Source organism: Myodes glareolus, chromosome X (assembly GCF_982192425.1).
Source record: "Myodes glareolus chromosome X, mMyoGla1.1, whole genome shotgun sequence".
NCBI classification, from domain to species: domain Eukaryota; kingdom Metazoa; phylum Chordata; class Mammalia; order Rodentia; family Cricetidae; genus Myodes; species Myodes glareolus.
The window spans coordinates 2,215,805-2,234,978 of record NC_142053.1 but is presented as its reverse complement, the minus strand read 5'-3'; the positions used below and the strand labels follow the sequence as shown (position 1 = coordinate 2,234,978).

The window sequence follows — 19,174 nt, the reverse complement described above, 5'->3', positions numbered from 1 at the left end:
TCTGGGCGCTTAGGAACTAATGAACTGACATCTCCCAGCACAAACAGCAATGAACACAGAGTCCAATCAACATAGTAAAAAGGCAGCTTTTTTTATTCTTGGAATGTAGGTAGGGAACGGGTTTCCTGTAGCCTCCCAATATGAGCTTCACCAAGCCTGAGAAACTAAACAAGTGGCACATTTGAAAGTTGCATCACTGGAAGAGGTTCTAGGCATCTCTCACTCAGCCCATCTTCCTTTCTCACTGGGTCCAGGCCTCCCAACTCCCACCAGATCTCTAGGCTAGGTGAGGTCTACCCTGTTGGCTTCTAGAACCCCTGAACATCTAAACTTCTTGCTCAGGTCACTAAAAGTGACTCTGCTCCAGGTGGCATAGGCCAGGGGTCAACAAATTCTTTTTGGATGGATACTGTGCCCACAATCCCTGTGATTTCACTCTCAGTCACTGGGAAAGGAGGTGGGCCCCATGTGTGCACCTTGAAAGCCAACTCAGATCCTTCCTGCCACTCCTCAAAGTAGAGACCACCAGGACAGCTGCTTCCTATTCTTCCCCATCCCCTTCCTTTCCCTCCCACCCAACCCTCCCTTTTTTCCTCCCCCCAACCTCCTTCCCAGCCAGCATTCGGTGGGGTCCACCTTTGTCAGGCTGCCTGAAGGATCTGCCAACCCCCAGAGCAGGTCCACAAAACAGAAAACAACTATTGGCAAGCACAGAAAAGGAGAAAAACCACAAAATTCAGGGTTGTCTTTGTCTACAAGTAACTGCGGCTTCCAGGGGTGGGGAGAGGCCGTGCTCAGCAAGAAGCTGGACATTCTCTTGTGCTTAAGATAGTCCACCTCACTTCTCTCTGCATGGACTTCCCTGTCTCCAAGAACATATCAAGAGCACTGTGTATGTACACAAACATGCAGGCACACACAGGTACCCTTTATGGGTATGCCCTGTATGTTGACTGTTGACATAGCCTCTTGGGGAGAAGGAAATAGGTGGAAGAGAAGTGTCCCTTCTAGGGGCTTTCTGTTACCAAAGTCCTGTGCACGCATACAAATACAGGTGTGTGCATGAGCACAGCGTGCAAGCACACACATAGACACACACTAGATTCTAAGGGAGGGTGAGGGTCAGGCTCTCTAGGCCTGGACTGGGCTCTTGCTGGGGCAGCTCAGACAGTGGTGACAGAGAGCAGAGGGTTGTAGATCCTTTTTCCATCAGCTGAGCGGGCCCCGTGGGCCAGCATCTCTTGGATGGTGATCCAGTTGTCCAGGATCTTCTTGTTTCGCTTCTTCATGGTCTTACGGTGGCTCAGGGCAATAATGTTGAGCTCAGGCTTGCTGTCGCCATTCTGCTGCTCCCTCAGACACTCCAGACGGCTCTGCATCATGAACTCACGCCTCTTCCGCTGCTCCCGTGCTCGGATCAGGTGCTGCTTCCTCTCTTCCTTGCTCCAGTAGCGGCCCATCTTCATCTCACTCACTGCATCATCATCAGTGGTCATGCCGCTGCGCTCTTCCCGGATTTTCAGGGCCCTAGCCTTCAGCAGCCGATCTCGCACAGGCCGTTTGGCCACATAGCGGGTTCCATCACTTCGCACCTTCACTTTCCATTCCATGCGGGGTACTTCGACAGCTGCGGCCACCACTCCACCCACCCGAGGACCACTAGCCAAGCTCAAGGAGCCATGGCCCAGATCCTCCAGGGTACGTGGCGGGGTCAACTGCACACAGCTCTGGAAATGCTCACCCTCCTGGCCACGATGACGCCTGGAGAGGTAAGGGCTGCCTTCGGGAACTACACGCTCCAGAGTAACACCTGTCTTGGTGCTGCGTCGGACACGCTCCTCTGAGTGCTGTCTCCGGCCCACCTCAGGATCCCGAGAGAGTGATCGGAACTTGGCAGGGCTTCCAGGCGAAGGAGCCCCTTTGGGGTGGGCGCTGACAGGAGGGCCAGAAGGGGTCCGGTTCAAATTGGAATTGCCAGCAGCACATCGCTTCAGGGGGATCTCAGGCAAAGGCTCCATGAGCAGTGGCGTGCTCCGGCAGCTCTCCCCAGTGTTGTAGGCGCTGGTGCTATCCTTGTCTGATTTCTCTGGCAGTTCAGAGATATCAGACAGCTCGTGCTTTTTGGGCTCACTGGCTGCCAGGTCATAGAGGCTCTCCTCCTCTAGCAGCCAAGCCTTCATACAGCGCTCCCGCAACTGCTGCATCTTCTGTGCCCGCAAAATGTTGCGGCACTTGAACTCTAGGTGCCGAAGCTCCTCCTCCAGCATGGCCATCTCATGGCCTAGGCTCTCATTCCGGTTGACGTCCAGGGCACCGTTGCCACTGGAAGCCCGGGAGAAGAAGAAGCCTAGCTGGTTGCCATTCTCCAGGTGGCACTTGATCTCCAGCAGTTCCCTGTAGCGTTCATACTCCTCATCAGTGAGCCCAGGCAGGTCAGCCCCTCCCAGTCCTGCCCCCTCAGCCAGCAGAGAGTCCATGCTGAAGTGGAAGTCCCTGCTCTGCAGGGCATCCCCTTGCAGGCCAAACTTGCGCAGGCTTCCAGGGGTGTTGGTGGTACTGGGGGGCTCATCCCCCAGCAGGTCATGTTCAGAGCTCTCTTCATTGCGGGTACTCTCATCAGTCCGGCCCACTCCGCTGTCCAGCTCCTGGCTGTTGCTCAAGCCTGGGCCCCCATCAGGAGCACCCTTCTCATCATTTCCAGTCTGGGACAGAAAATGACAAGCATAGTCAGTTAGGTTCCCACAGACAAGTGTGATGCAGTAGGACTAGAGCTTCTGCTCATGGCTTGTTCCTCTCTAGGCCCAGGCTGGGAGACCATGTACACCCAAAGTCCCTTTCTCCTTCCTCCCTCTCTCTTGTCCTTCCAACTTAGCATATCGTTGTCCTTCTTTACCTGCTGGACAGGGGGTGACTTCAGCTTCCTGGCATGAAGGTCCCCTTCATTCTCAGACCCAAAGTCATCTAGGAAGTCATCTCTGTCACTGTCTTTCCACCGCTTTGCTAGCTGCAGAGACAAACATGAGCTAGCCAACACTTTAAAGGCTTCCCCAATGCCCTCCACACTACCCTAAGACCATGCTCTCAGTGAAGTCAAACAGACCAGCAGCTTTCAAGACAGAAAGCTTCTGAGGGGCCCTTTGTCACCCAATCGGGTGGACATAACACACCTGGCTCTCAGGTCGGGCCACCAGCAGGGAGATGTTGGTGTTCTCTTCCTGGCTCAGGATGGCCACTGCCTCCTCTCGGTTCTGGACATCCATTCCATTAATCTGCAGAGGTCCAGGGGGACAATCAACAAGAATGCTAATGGAGGGCTCTGACTGTACTAAGGACAGGCTCTTGAACTCTAGGAAGGCATAAATAAGCAAAATGTATCAGGGGAAAGGATGGCCTGGACTGTGCAAGAGCATGTGAGCTCAGAGAGTGGGGGAACAGAAATAGAGGGAAAGAGGGCAGGGGGTACTGATAGGGATACACGTGAGTCACTCAGGGCAGTTAACCAGAACAGAAATAAGATTAGGTCCAGGTTCCAGGGTAGAAGGCCAGGTTCTCAGCAGAAAATATCTAGGAATGGACCATGGAGAGAGAGAACAGGGCTGCTACAGGGCAGGCATGGCAACCTGCTCTTGAGTGCTCACCTGGATGATTCGGTCTCCCTCACGGATCCGGCCGTCTTTGGCTGCAATGCTGTTGGGATTTACCTGCAGGACACATGCATCTTGGGGACTTGGGCACCTATGGTGTCCTTTTCAGTGCAAGTGAGTGTGTGTGGGGGTAGCCTTATCTTGGGGTGCTCCCAAGGCAAATGACAGGCTTGCTTACTTTCCCACTTCACCTCAAAGTAGCAACTTCCAAGGTCTCGGAAGTAGGGGCAGGACAGTGGGCCCAGGCAGTTTGCTCCCTCAGCTTGGGAGAAACAGAATGGCCAGAAGTAGCTCCCTAGCCCCTACTCAACACTTTTTTCCTCTATCCCTTGCACTGTTATACTCTTGCGAAGTCTTTCTTTTTTTCTGTGCTAAGGAACCTAGAGCCTTGTATATGCCAGGGCAGCACCTAGCACTGAACTATATATCCCCAACTTTTTTGAGAAAGATTTATTTTTATTTTTTAATTTTTGTTATTTTTTGTATGTATATGCACATGAGTGAGTATAGGTACTGGTAGAGTCCAGAAGAAGTATTGGATCTCTGGGGTTAGAGGTGTTTGTGAGATATCCTATTTGAGTTCTGGGAATTGAATTCAGGTCCTCTGAAAGAGCAGTAAGAATCTTCCTTCCAGAATACTCCCCCCACATTCCTTTTTAAAACAGTCTCACTATGTAGCTCTAGCTAACTCAAGCTCACAGAAATGTACATGCCTTTGCTTCTTGAGTACTGGGTTTAAAAACACCATTACCTACACCTGACTTGTGTTTTTGAAATAATGTCTCTAGCAATTTAGGTTGACCTCAAACTCACTGTGTAGCTAAGAGTAACCTTGAAACTTCTGACCCACCCAAGTGCTGGGATTACAGAGACCACACCCAATTCAGAGGCCTTTTTTTTGGGGGGGGGGCAGGAGCTAGGTGCTGGCACGTAGCTAGATGCTTCTTCATACATCAAGTCTGGGATGTTCTGGGCAGTGGGACATTTTTCCATTTGGAAGGGTAGCTTTAGTAGGATAGTGCTAATAGAGGGGCTGCTGCTGGATAGACATCTGCCAAAGGGAAGGAAGTAGGGAGAGAAAAGGTGGGGTGTTTAAGTACTTGATGTCTGCGCACAGACAGCACTGTCTACCTGGATATACTGAAACCACGGCCACCCTGGCCTTAACATCCACAATCTACCATAACCTATTGTTAGGCCTCTGGGCAGCTCTAAATCCTGGACAGGCTTTGTAGAGAGTCCACAGAGCTCAGCTAGAACAGCTCTGGGGCTTTGTGTGCCACAGCCTGCCACAACACCTCTCCATACCTCTCCAACGTAGATGCCCAGGTCCTCCTCATCATCTGTGCGGTAGCACACCATCAGGCCCAGCTTGTCTTGGTGACTGTTTTTACACAGCTCCACCTCCTGCCACAGAGGTAGGGAGGAAGTAGAGTTATAAAGAACTGAAGTGTATGAGCGGGGACGCCTGCAGACTTGGCTGCATCCTTGGCTTGGATCCTAGCCCGCAGTACCCCCACATCTTCTGTTTCCGTTCTCTGAATTTAGTATGCAGCTCCTGGTTTTGAGGGCTCCCTTCTCTTACCATCCTAAATGATGCAAGTGTTCAGTGGTTTCCCTACCAGGAAACTCCCAAGACACAGAATGTACAGGACACACAGGACAAACACATGCATGGGACACAGAGTCACCAACACAGACAGAAGGAACACACCACCTCACCCACACCCTCCTTGACTCAGGCTGCTCTCTTCTGGGAAGGGTCATGAGGCCCAGCCACCAGGGGGCAGCAGGAGCCAAGCCTGGGCAGAGCTGCAGAAAGTGAGCCTGCTCAGACTCCTGCTAGCTGCAGGTTCTGGCCAAACAGAAGGGCCAGGCCAGCCACTAGGCTCACCTCGTACTCCAGCTCGTCCATTCGCTCTGCCTCCTGCGGGCCGCCCTCCATGAACTCCGCTGGGTCATAATACTCATGGCTGATGGGGGGGCTGCCCAGGAGAAGGGGGGGTCAGATGGGCCATCTACTTCTTTGGCACCCTAGCCCCAGCTCCAAGCTGGCCAGTCCCAGTGTAGTAAACAGAGAACCCTATTTTTGATGTGCTCTCTAGGGAAGGTGGCCAAGCTGCTGCCTCTAGAACCCTCCCCTTTCTTATTTACACAAAAGCTGTGGAAGGATCAGGAATGCTCCTTAAATCAGAGCTCGAAGGGGTCCGTCCATCCTAAGGACCTAGGCAGGCACACCTATTTCTTCCCATCCCAGTTCCCAGACCAAGGGCTGATTTCTCCAGAGCTGCCTCAGCACTGTTCCCACTCATGCAGAACCCTCAGGAATTACCCCAGGCCTTCTACAGAGCAGACAAGGATCCCTCTCTGCCTCTAGGGAAAGGTTGCCCTCCTTGCCCTGAAGTTAGACTGACTGACTGTGCACTGCCCTCTGGCCTACCTCTCAGAAGAAAGGGCTCCCAGGACCGCCTCCCAGTGGGATGAGCAGAGTGAGTCAATGTGCTCACATGGTCATGGCTGCTAGGCCAGGATGGAAGGCCTTTCTTAAGAGTGATAAAGAATGAAGTCGAAGAGATGGAGGAAATTCAGTGCAGGTGGAAGAATGGGACAGACAAGGGATGCAAGAAGTTTCAAGCAGAGATGCTTGCGAGGAGGCAGAGAAGATGGGGCAGAAGAAGAAAGAGGATGGAGGAACAGCCAGGTCCTGGGCACCTAGGCTCCCCCTTAGCCCTTCTGCCAGCTGGTGCCAAGCCTGAGGACAGAACCTTGGAGGTTTCTGAGCCCAAGTGCCACTGTCAGCTATAGAGTCAAGGAGCCTGCTCCCTGCTCAAGAGTGGCAGCCGAGTTGAGTTTCCCCACTATGGCTAGAGCTGAAGTAAGCCACCTGTGGGTCACATGGGGACAACTGCCCCAAGTGGCATGTCCTCTCAGGAGGCAGGGCCCAGGCCTCCTGAGGGCAACTCACAGCTCAGAGAGGACGTACGGCTCCAAGATGCCCATGGGTGGGGTGGGTGGGCGCAGCTTGCCCAGTGCCATGATATGCTCGAAGGTGATGTCGGTCTGAGTGCCACTGTCCACCAGCTGAAGGTCATGGCAGGAGCTGTCCCCCCGCAGACGGGGGCTGCGTCTCAGCACCTGGATCACCAGGGGCTCCTTGGAGGCACGCAGGGCCTCTAGGGTTTGCTCCTGAGACAGCTTGGAGAGCTCCTTCCCGTTCACCTGTGGCAGAGATATGCCCCTGTGAGAACCCTCATGAGCCGGCTTCTCCCCTCTGGAGGTGAAGGCCAGCAGGACCCTGAGCTGCTAACCAGCACCCAGACCTGTTCAACCAAGAAATACACTCTCTACCCACAGCTCTAGCTACCCCTAGTGCCCTCTTTCCCAGGCAGACTGCATTCATTAGGCTCCAACCCAGAGTTCTGAGTATTGTGACTCCCTCAAAGCCAGGTGACTAAGTATCTGTACAGGGTCTGAAAGTTCTGCTATCACCTGAAAACATCTGCAGTCCTTCCTCTACTAGGAACCATTCAGAGCTCTCTGATCCCCCCATCAGGACCTGCCTCTCCTCTGGCAGCACTGAGGCCAGAGCTAACATCTAGAAGACCCAGAGTCCCTTGTTGATGATTGAGACAAACTAGTCAACCTCAGTGTCAATTTGTGCTCACCTAACACCAGGACCAAAGGACAACCAAGTCCAGCAAAGCAATGAACACACGGAAGGGAATGAAGAAATGAAGTAAAAATGTACAAGGAAATGAGCTGTTTCTTCTGATGACAACTGACTTGCCAGCTTGCGAGCTTCCTGACCAAAAAAAAAAAAAAGTCTGGAATTGCAAAGTGTCCTAAAAGAGGAGCCAAATGGTGAATCCTACAAGGCCAGCATGATTTACTGGGTACTTGCTATGCACCAGGTTGCAGGCAGGGCTCCAAAAATGAGTCCCCACGAAATCCAAAGTCCTAACAACTTTGAGACACAGCACTGTCTCTGCTGAGCAAATGAGGAAAGTGAGGCTTAGCCAGGTGAACAAATTGAGTCAAGAAGAGCCTGTACAGTGATCAGATTGAGGGGCAAAGGAAGATGCCTGAGGCAGAAGCAGGACTGATGTGGGATTCCCCTCTATATGCTGTAAATACCATTGGTTAATAAAGGAACTGCTTTGGGCCTATAGCAGAGCTATAGGGGAGCACAGCTAGGTGGGGAAAACTAAACTGAATGCTGGGAAAAATGAGGTGTAGTCAGGGAGAAGCCATGGAGCCATTGGAGAGACATGCTAAAACTTTGCTAGTAGGCCACGACCTCGTGGTGATGCACAGATTAATGGAGATGGGTTAAATTAAGATGTAAGAGTTCACCAATAGGAAGTTAGAGCTAATGGGACAAGCAGTGATTTAAATAATATAGTTTCTGTGTGATTATTTTGGGGCTGAGAAGTTGGAAACCAACAAGCGGCCTTCCTATAACACAGGACAGGGAACAGATAGGTAGGAAAAGCAAAATGATGGGCAGGGAGTGGAGGTGGAGGGGGCATTCTTTTAGACAGAAACAGGCTAAGACCCTGGCTGGGAAAGGAAGGAAACCCATCATTGGGTGGGAAAGCTGGCAGGCAACCCCAGCTGGGTATGGAGCAAGTACCTCTTGGCAGAAGGCTACCCTCAGCCCAGCCAGAGTCTGTTAAGTTCTGGAGCAGTTTGTTTCACTCCTTAGGTCTGCCTTGGATATGGGACAAAAAAAAAGCAATGTAACATAGCAAACAGATGTCACCACAATTCAGGGAACTTGTCAAAGGCCTGCAAGGGAAGCAGGAAGCAGTTTCTGGAGATGGCAGTTGATAAAAAAAAAAAAAAAACCTTTCTGGGCTGAGAAGACCATACCCATTGTTCCTCACTGGGATGAGCTTACTGGCATGGCGCCAGGCATCACCCCCACCTAGAAGAGAGATAGGCAGCATCCTTGAGTAGGTGCAAAGAAAGTGATGAGCCAAAAATAGAGGTGACACTTGGGAGGCTGGAGAGGATCACTGTGAATTTGAGGTCAGTCTGACATACATAGTAAAAACCTAAGTTCTGCCCCACAAAAAACAAGAGCTGGGTACAGTGGCTTGTGCCACCACACTGTATTAAATACGAGACCTCAGAAAAAAGGAGGTAAGAGGCAGGAAGATCAGAAATTCAAAGTCACCCTTAGGTGTAGAACAAACCAACATGGATTACAAGAGATCCTGTCAGACATAGAGAGAAAGGCGGAGGAAAGAGAAAGGAAGAAAGAAAACAGATGAGGAGGTTAGTTATCCTAGGGACAGAACAAGGAGAGAAGCACTTGCAAGGAATTAGAGAAGTCCCTTAGCTATGGCTGTAGAAAACACAGTTGTAAGCTGTGCAGTGGTGGTACACACCTTTGATCCCAGCACTTGGAAGGCAGAGATAGGCAGATCTCTGTGAGTATGAGGCCAGCCTGGTCTACGAGAGCTAGTTCCAGGACAGCCAGGGCTGTTACAGAGAAACCCTGTTTTGAAAAACCAAAACATCAAGAGTTTGATGTCAACTGTGCTACATGAGGTTTTGTCCCCCACCCCAAAGTCCCAAAACAACAAAAAATTCCATCTTGTCTGAATACAAGAAAATACTAGTCCACTGGAGAATATCTTAAAACTAGAGAAAAGCAAAATTGCTTGTGATCTCAGGGATGTATATAATGCTGTGGCCCTGTGGACACACTTCCTGCCAGTCTTTTCTCTGTGAATTATAAGGTAGGGGCAGATACTTCAAACCCTACCGGCTTTGTCTCTGTTACTTAGCAAGAAGGTCATTTCCAATTTTTGATATAAGAAATATAGCAGCTGGGTGGTGATAGCACAGGCCAGCCTGGTCTACAGAGTGAGTGACAGGACAGCACACAGAGAAACCTTGTCTTGAAAAACAAAACAAACAACAACAAAAAAGAATTGGGCGTTTTTCATGTATCTTTGCGCAATCTGTGGTTATCACACTAGATAAGTCTTTCTTAAAATGGAATTACTGAAACATCTTCAAGGGAAATAGCTTCTCTCAGGCAAGACATTTTCTAGAATAGTATTTCTAAAAAATTAGATGGAGCTGGGTGTGATGGAACACTCAGTACTCAGGGGGCAGAGAAAGGTCAGCCTCCTCTACCCGGGAAATTAGAGGAGAGAAGGAGGGGAGTAGAAAAGCAGTCTACTGTAGAGGCCACAGTTAGTCAGGCAGACTGGGCAAGGGGCTATGCACAGGACACTAGCCAAGGTGTGTGTCAAAAGCCTTTGACAAGGACATGAGAAATGGCCTCCCCAGAAGTGGCTGGAGTCAGCTGTTAAAAACAGACATTAGTATCAACATTATGACTGAGAAACTTGCAACTGAATGAATGGAATTAAGAACAAAGGCAATAAAGACTAAGCCTCCTGGCTCTCTAATTGCTTTACTACACTTTACTGTCATCTGTGTGCTTGGTATTATTTCCATTCTATGTGTCTGGAAGCAAACACATTTCTTTACTCTGTTCACAGTAGTGACTTGAAATGGGCTATAGTAGAGTGCTTATAGCACGGAAAACAACCAGTGCCCAGGCTTACTCCTCAGCTTTTGTTTTGTAACATCGGCTAACAGGCAGAAGAGGTCAGAGAGATGAACTGGGGGTTTCTGTGTGGGAGGAGTTACCCTGAAATCCCAGGACAGGAAGACAAACACAAGCACAGTGTGGGATATTCAGGTGACACAGAACCACAGGAATGCCTTTCTCCCTGGAATCATTAAGTTACCCAGCAGCCGTGTTACTATGGAAACCAGGCTCAGGCACTGGGAAGAGCTTGCAGGGCCGGCCAGTGGGGGCTGGGAACACCACAGTGTTAGCACCTCAGAAAAGGAGCCAGAGAGATTGCCTATAATAGGCTAGAGGGCTCTCTTGGCCCAAGTGGTGGCCACACCCCTGGGACTCCTCTCTTCAGGCCATGATAATCCTCAAGAATTGGTGAAGGTACATAGGACAGAGAATCTGTTACAAGGAAGAAGAAATTCTTCTAGAGCAGGTAAAGGCTCTCAATAAGATGGAAATATACAAGGCACTGCACAAAGCTGTGTGGGGTCAAGTACATGGCCAGAGACGACAGCTCTTATCCTGCATGAAACCCTGCCTGCATGGTCCCCAACTGTTATGAGGCATTTCTTTCTGATCTTCAGACTACTATTCTGTAAAAGGTATTCAGGCCTAGGGATGTAGCTCAGTGGTAGAACATCTGCTTAGCATGCACAAGGCTCTGGGTTCTATTTCCAGGACTGGGGGGTTGGGGAACAGCATAGAATTCAGTCAGGCTTCCACCAGCCTCCCCTCTTCTGAGACTTAGTTGTAAGACACTCAGGATGGCTGGGCGGTGGTGGCACAGACCTTTAATCCCAGCACTCGGGAGGCAGAGGTAGGCGGATCTCTGTGAGTTAAAGGCCAGCCTGGTCTACAAGAGCTAGTTCCAGGACAGGCTCCAAAACTAGAGAAACCCTGTCTCGAAAAACAAAACAATAAAGCAAAAGACACTCAGGATGCTCTCTGCACTGTCACCTGTTACAAGCTCCAAACAAATCCAAATATACCAGAAATGTAATTGGAACAAGGCAAACAGCCTGCCTTGGGAATGAAGGAACAGTGTGTATGGGGTGTAGGAAAGAGGACACTCTTTTTCTCCCAGATGAAAACTGGGGAAAAACAATAGAAAAAAAAATGGAAGCATTTGAGACAAGAGGCTGCATAAGTACTAGTCCAAAGAAAACCATTACATAGCACTAAGAAAACAAAACTCATGGACTGGAGAGATGGCTCAGCCGTTAAAGGCTAGGCTCACAACCAAAAATACAAGAGTTTGGTTCCCAACACCCATGGCGGTCTCTCCAGCCACCAAAAAACAAAACAAAACTCAGTAGCTACTTAGCAAAGGACATCAAAGGGAAGCAAGCCATTCAGAGGAAAGGTATCCCAAACCATCCCAGTACTGAATGAAAAAAGATGCCTGTTAAGATTGTCGGGACTGAGGACACTAAACCACTAATAGCATGTATGTGTTACAACATATTTGATTACACTGTATAAAGATGTCACTGTTGTAGGTGTAATAAAAAGCTGAGCAGTCAATAGCCAGGCAGGATTTCCAGGCAGAGGTCACTGGGAAGAAGGCAGAGTCTCTAGAAGACTCTGAGGAAGCATGACATGTAGGAGATGAGGTAACAAGCCATGAGCCATGTGGAAGCACATAAATTAATAGAAATGGTTAGTTTAAGTTATAAGAGCTAGTTAGTTGTATACTTTATGGGAGAGCTTGTATTTCTTTTTGCATGGGGAGTTAACACATAATCTCAATAAGTTATTCAGGTTGGCCTCTCAACTCTGTGGCAGAGGTTAGCCTAGAAATCTCTTTATTTTCCTGCCTCTACCAAGTACTGATTCACACTTGCTTCTTTTAAAGGCATCAGCAGTAGAAAACCTGCACGAAAGTCAGTACACAGAATCCCTCTGGGAGAAAGGAAGATCAAGGGTGGTGTATAGGCAGTTTCAGTTCTGCCATGATTATCTTCATTAAGTGTGGAGGCTGCCATATCCCAAAGCAAGGCTGGGATAAGTGCTTGTACCTTATTCACATACACTTGTTTGCATGCAAAGTCAAGTCAAGAAGGTCTCAAGTTACTCAGGCCAGAGTTCAATCTTCACTGTCAGAAAGAGGTTTCGCCCACAAGCCAGAGCCAAGGCATCACATCATCTCAGGTCTGGGCTGCCAGGCAACAGGAAGGGCCAGAAGGCATAAGGCCAAAGGCCAAGCATTTATAATTAACAATAAGTCTCTGTGTAGTTATTTGGGAGTAACTGCGGGGAAACAGAAAAACTCTGCCTATACTCTTCAACACCTGTTTGTCACTTCTTGGCCTTTATTCTTCCACATCATGAAAACTCAGGAAGTAATGTCCCATTGTTAACACAGCTAACCTGCCTGTCACTCAAACAAACTTTGGGATCTGTACTATGTCCCAGAAACGGAGAGCAAATGTGTTGAATAGAGCACAATAAATAATCTTATATGCCCAAGATCATGGGGGGATAAAGGCCTACACAGCATGCCACACAGATAGGCCACATGGACTGGGGAAGATAGCTTAGTCTGAAAGTGCTTGCCACATAAACTTGAAGGCCTTTAGTTCAATCCCTAGAACATTGTGCTGCTAGTTTTATGTCAACTTGACCCAAGTTAGAATCATCTGGGAAAAGGGAACCTCAATTGAGAAAATGTCCCTTTGCCAGGCGGTGGTGGCATACTCCTTTAATCCTTGCTCTCAGAAATTTGAGGCCAGTCTGATCTACAGACTAAGTTCCAGGACAGCCAGAGATACTCAGAGAAACCCTCTCAAAACAAACAAAACACTAAGAAAAGCACATTGTTAAGGAAAATGCTAGGGCTGGCTGAGTATTGGTGGCACATATCTTTGATCCAGCACTCTGAAGTCAGAGGCAAGACCTACCCTGAGTTTGAGGCCAGCCTGGTCTACAGAATGAGTTTCAGAAATTCCAGGACTATACAGAGAAACCCTGTCTTGAAAACCTGAGAGAGAGAGAGAGAGAGAGAGAGAGAGAGAGATATTTGTAATCCCAAAACTGAGGAGGTGGGACAGGAAGATGCCTGGGACTCACTAGTCAGCTAGCCTAGCTGAATTATTATCAGTTGAGTATCAAGTCAGACGAAACTCTGGTCTCAAAAACCTAAGTGGAGGGCTGGAGAGATGGCTCAGCGGTTAAGAGCATTGCCTGTTCTTCCAAAGGTCCTGAGTTCAATTCCCAGCAACCACATGGTGGCTCACAACCATCTGTAATGGGGTCTGGTGCCCTCTTCTGGCCTGCAGGCATACACACAGAAAGAAGATTGTATACATAATAAACAAATATTTAAAAAAAAAAAAACTAAGTGGAGGACTGGAGAGAGGACTCAACACTTAAGAGCACTGGTTGCTCTTTCAGAGGACCTAGCACCTACATGGCAGCTCACAACCATCTGAAACTCCAGTCCCAGAGGATCCAACACACTCTTCTGGCCTTCACAAACACTGTATAGTTATGGTACACAAAATGATATAATACATGAAGGCAAAACACTTACACAAATAAAATTTGAAACAAACCAAAAAACAAGGTAGAAAGGCCAGAGATGGTGAAAGGTGGAGGCAAAAGCACCGAGAGTTTAAGGTTATTCTCAGTCACATAAAGAATTAAGGCCAAAAAAACCAAAAAAACAAAAAACAAAAAAGGGGCTGGAGAGATGGATGCTCAGTTAAGAGGTGCCTGCTCTTCCAGAGGTCCTGAGTTCTATTTCCAGCAACCACATGGTGGCTCCCAACCATCTATGAGATCTGGTGCCCTCTTCTGGCCTGCAGGCAAACACACAGGCAGAATACCATACACATAATAAATAAATCTAAAAGCAAAAACAAACAAAACAAAAAGGCCAGGCAATGGTATTGCATACCTTTAATCTCAGCACTCAGGGGGTAGTGTCGGGTGGATCTCTGTGAGTTCGAGGTCAGTCTGGTCTACAGAGGGAGTTCCAAGAAAGGCACCAAAACCTACAGAGAAACTCTGTCTTGAAAAACCACAAAGAAGGAAAGAGAGAGAAAAGAAAGAAAGAAAGAAAGAAAGAAAGAAAGAAAGAAAGAAAGAGAAAAGAAAAAAATGAACGAATTAAAGCCAAGCTGGTGGTATAAGCCTTTAATTCCAGCATTCAGGAGGCAAAGGCCAGTGGATCTCTGAGTTTGAGGCTAGCCTGGGTTACAGAGTGACTTCCAGGATGGCCAGGACTACATAGAGAAATCCTGTCCAAAATAAATAAATAAATAAAAAAGTTGAGGACAGCCTGAGGTACATGAGACCTTGTCTCAAGGAAGAAAAAAAAAAGCTGGGCAGTGGTAGCACACACAAGCCCTTAGTCCCAGCACTAGAGAGGCAGAGGCAGGTGGGTATCTGTCAAACTGAGTCCAGCCTGGTCTACAGAGCGAGCTCCAGGACAGCCAAGGCAATACAGAAAAACCCTGCCTTGGAGGGAAAAAAAACGATAAAAGAAAAAGAAAACATCCAAGGTGAAAAAAAGCTGGGGAGATAAATCTGAAGGCATGAGGTTCTAAGGTCAAATTACTAGTGCCCATGTAAAAGCATGTGCCCAGAGCCCCAGAACTGAAGACTGAGGAAGGTAGATCCTGAAAGATCATTGGCTGGTTTACTGAAAGTTGAACAGTGATAGAAGAATATATCTGGCATCTTCCTCTGGCCTTCACACAAACACCTGTACACACATACACATGTAACACATACACACAATGCATACACCACAAATCATTTAAAAATTTAAAAAAAAAATAATAAAAATTTAAAAAGTGGAAACTGGGAGATGGCTCAGTGGGTGTAATGGCTAGTCTTGGTTGTTAGTGATAGATCATTTGAAGTGGGAAGACTCACCCTAAACCTAGGCCACACCTTCTAGTGGCAGTCCACCTAAAATTAGATGAATAAAGGAACCTGTTTTTCCTTGTCACCTGATTTCCCTCACACTCATTGGCAAGTTGTTGAGGCATTCTTTTGCTGGTATTAGAACCTACTTCTTCAAAATTGAAGCTGCTCTCTAGGACTTCCCTTGGACCACACACACACACAAACACACAAACACACACACACACACACACACACACACACAAAACCAGCATAAGTTTTGAAGTGAAGCCAGCTCTAAGATGGAGCCTGAGAAATGACCCAAACAAACCCTTTGGAGGTGCCCAGAAGGTCGCGAGTGACTCCCCAACATTAGACACTGAATTATTTACAGGTAGAAGTTTGGTTTTGCTTTGTTCAGATTGTGACTGTGCCCTGGTTTATTTTTGAGTATATAGGGACCCACAGTTGAGTGATGTTAAATTAAGAGACTTTGGATGCTTTAAAAAGACTGAACTTTTATTTTTGGATATTTGAGACAGGGCTTCTTTGTGTAGCCCTGGTACTCCCTCTGTAGACCAGACTGGCAGCAAACCCTCTGACTTGACAGTGTTAGGATTAAAGTATTAAAGTTGTGCACTACCACAACTAGCAAAACTAAACTTTTAAAATGCTTGAATTTTCAAATATTGTGGGACTTCTTTTTTAATGATTATTTTTTAATTTTATGTGCATTAGTGTTTTGCCTGCACATATGTCCATAGGTGTGGGATCCCTGGGAACTGGAGTTACAGACAGTTGTGAGCTACTATGTGGGTGCTGGGAATTGAACCCAAGTTCTCAGAAGAGAGGCTAATGCTCATAACCATTGATTGAGTCATCTATCTCTCCAGCCCTAACTGTGGGAGAATCTAAAGTTTGAAATGTGTTTTATATTGATATGTTGATACTGCTGAGATCTTGGCGATAAACAAGAAAGGAAAGGTTATAGCTTAATACATGGTGTATTTGTGTGTCAAGTTACAAGCGGTCAATTGTAATGGTTGCTTTTTAAACTTGACACAAAGCTAGACACATTGGGGGGGAAGTATCTTTATTGAGAAAATGCCTCCATAAGATTTCCCTGTAAGCAAATCTGTGAGATATCATCTTGATTAATGATTGATGTGGGAGGGCCCAGACCATTAACGGGTGGTACCATCCCTGGGCAGAGATGGTCCTGGGTTGTATAAGAAGGGCTGAACAGCTGAGAGATGGTAGCCCACACTTTTAATCCCAGCACTCTGGAAGCAGAGGCAAGTGGGATCTGAGTTTGAGGCCAGCCTGAATTACATGAAATCCTGTCTCAAAGAAAAAAATTCAACACCGGAAAAGGTTTCTGGACTGAGAATATAGTTTAGAAACAGATCAATGAGTATCTTCATTACTGGGGGGGGGACCCACAGGGAGGAGGAGGTTAAAAATTATTTTCTTCATCAAATCCAAGCCTTTACCTCCAAGCCTGAACCTCCCCTCCCTCCTTAGGAGCAATCTGAAAGGAATCTACTTTGTTTCCATTACTTACTAAGGAGACTATAAACGAAAAACAAAACGTTTCCTTTATCAAGTACAACCTACCTACTTTGTAACAATCCAGAAGAATACTTTATCTTAACACTTCCTATATATCTCCAAACCCATTCCAGTGCCAAATTCCTGTTTGCCAACAATGCCCAAGGACAGGGTTGCAGTCAAATCCAAGTCTCACAGTTGTTCGCTCAACTGCTCCTTCACCCTGCACTAGCACCATTGCTTTTGTACACAGTCACAACATCTTTTTTGAAACATTAGAAGTACTCAAAGCACCACACAGACAACTCAAAGATCTGTACTGAAGTCCCCAGCAATTGCCACTTCCCTGGTCTGGGACTTTGTTTCCTCCGGATGATGGACTCTTCAGCATCCAGTTCTGCTTATTTCCTGATTTGATGCTGAGTTTGGAACCCTTGGCTGGAACAGGGGTCCCAAGCCCAGTGGCCATCTCCAGATATGACAATGGGCACTCCTCATTCCAGCCTGACTCAGTATCCCATCCAGAAACATAGCCAACAGAATTTTACCTCAAAGTATAAAATACTCAATTTTCTATAAAGTAACTAGGAAGGCCTTTTAAAAAAGGAAACTAAGCCAGGTAGTGGTGGCGCACGCCTTCAATTCCAGCACATGGGAGGCAGAGGAAGGTGGATCTCTGTCGAGGCCAGTTGTCTACAAAAGCTAGTTCCAGGATAGGCTCCAAAGTCACAGAGAAATCCTGTGTTGAAAATCCAAAAAACAAAACAACCCACAAAGCTAAAAAACCCACCAAAAAAGAAAAAGGCAACTATTCAAACTTAATTAAATTACAGGGATATCTGAGGCAGTATTATAGTGTTATTATTGTGATAGAATACAACCAACACAAAATTAACCACTTTTTAAATATACCACCAAGATGAACATAGTGTCATTTAGTTTTAGCATTTGAAAGGCAAGCTGGGAGGTGGTGGCGCACGACTTTAATCCCAGCACTTGGGACGCAGAAGCAGGTGGATCTCTGTGAGTTCAAGACCAGCCTGGTCTACAAGAGCTAGTTTCAGGAGAGGCTTTGGAAAGCTACAGAGAAACCCTGTCTCGAAAAACCAGAAAAAGAATATAATTGGGCCGAGTGGTGGTGGTAGTACACACCTTTATCCTAGCACTTGGGAAGCAGAGACGGGGGATCTGAGTTTGAGGCCAGCCTGATCTACAGAACTAGCAGGGCCACACAAGAAACTGTGTCAAAAAACAACAAAAATATAATTGGAAGGCCGGGTGGTGATGGTGGTACACGCCTTTAATCCCAGCACTTGGGAGGGAGAGGCAGATGGATCATACTGAGTTTGAAGTCAGCCTGGTCTAGAAAGCAAGTTCCAGGACAGCCAGGGCTATTACACAGAAAAAACCCTGTCTCAAAAAATTATATATATATGGAAGGTAGTGGGAGGGGACAGACAGAGCTACATCCAACAGTATAAGGCAAATGGACATGCAAGTTCCAAGTAGACTGGGGTCTACTAAATGTGTTGTGATCCATGCAAAGTGGATTATTGTTGTTCTATCACAGAATGGAAAAACGAACCTGATAAGATGTCCTAACATGGATGGACCTTAAAAATGGTTTATATTAAGCAATATAAAGCAGACACAAAAGGAAATATTGTATGGCATTCCATTTAAATGGATCGTCTCCATCAGGCAAATCCATGGGGACAAAAACAGTGTAATGGTTGCCAGGAGCTGAAGGAAGGTAAGTGGGGAGTGGCAGTTTAATGGGTATCAGTTCTCTTTGGAGGCAATGAACGCACTCTGGAATGATGGAGCTAGTGGTTGAACATTGTGAATAGATGAAATATTACTAATAGCACATTCTTCATGTGTATTTTACCACAATGAAAATGAAAGCTGTTGCCGATGTCCACGGAGACCAGGGATGTCCTTACAAAAGAGAGAAAGGCTGAGAGACAACTCCAAAGTTGGGGTTTAACTAGAAATGGAAATGCTTACTTCCTTTTTTTTTCAGAATATACTCACTGTAGCAGATATATACATTTTTTCTTTCTGGTTTTTACACAGTGTTTCTCTGTGTAGTCCTGGCTGTCCTGGAACTCACTTTGTAGAACCAGAGTATCCTCAAACTCACCGAAATCTGCCTCCTAAATGCTGGGATTAAAGGTGTGGGTCACCACCACCCTGCCCAGATAATATCTTTAAACTCCTGTTCCTCTTTTCTTTGCCTTCCAAACACTAAGATTATAGGCTGGGTCACCACACGCTTGTAGCGTAGCATGAAAGTTCTGAGATCCACAAACATACCAATGCCCCATTCCAGCTACATGATTTGAGTATCCTATAACCACTGTTGCTGGGTTTTCTTTTTGTTTGTTTCTTTCCTGTTTTATAGTTTGTTTTTTTGAGACAAGGTTTCTGTATTGCCCTGGCTGTCCTGAAACTCAGAGATCAACCTGCCTCTGCCTCCTGAGTGCTAGGATTAAAGGAATTAGTCACTATGCCCAGT

The 19,174-nt window shown here is 47.1% G+C and overlaps 1 protein-coding gene across 5 annotated transcripts in view; it reads right to left on the bottom strand.

Moving 5' to 3' along the window:
- Nucleotides 1-68: 68 nt before the first annotated feature.
- Nucleotides 69-19,174, bottom strand: part of Pdzd4 (PDZ domain containing 4) — a 29,159-nt gene continuing 10,053 nt past the window's right edge. For 2 of the 5 annotated variants that reach the window (XM_085684490.2, XM_048457619.3), the window contains 7 exons: nucleotides 6,610-6,863; nucleotides 5,539-5,629; nucleotides 4,953-5,051; nucleotides 3,639-3,701; nucleotides 3,168-3,269; nucleotides 2,894-3,004; nucleotides 69-2,702 (listed from right to left, as the gene is read on the bottom strand). In XM_085684490.2, coding sequence (XP_085540616.1) covers nucleotides 1,164-2,702; nucleotides 2,894-3,004; nucleotides 3,168-3,269; nucleotides 3,639-3,701; nucleotides 4,953-5,051; nucleotides 5,539-5,629; nucleotides 6,610-6,863 — 2,259 coding nt within the window. In that variant the 3' untranslated portion in view covers nucleotides 69-1,163. The remainder of the gene's footprint in view (nucleotides 2,703-2,893; nucleotides 3,005-3,167; nucleotides 3,270-3,638; nucleotides 3,702-4,952; nucleotides 5,052-5,538; nucleotides 5,630-6,609; nucleotides 6,864-19,174) is intronic. The other 3 variants (XM_085684491.2, XM_048457621.3, XM_085684492.2) reach the window with 3 other exon arrangements.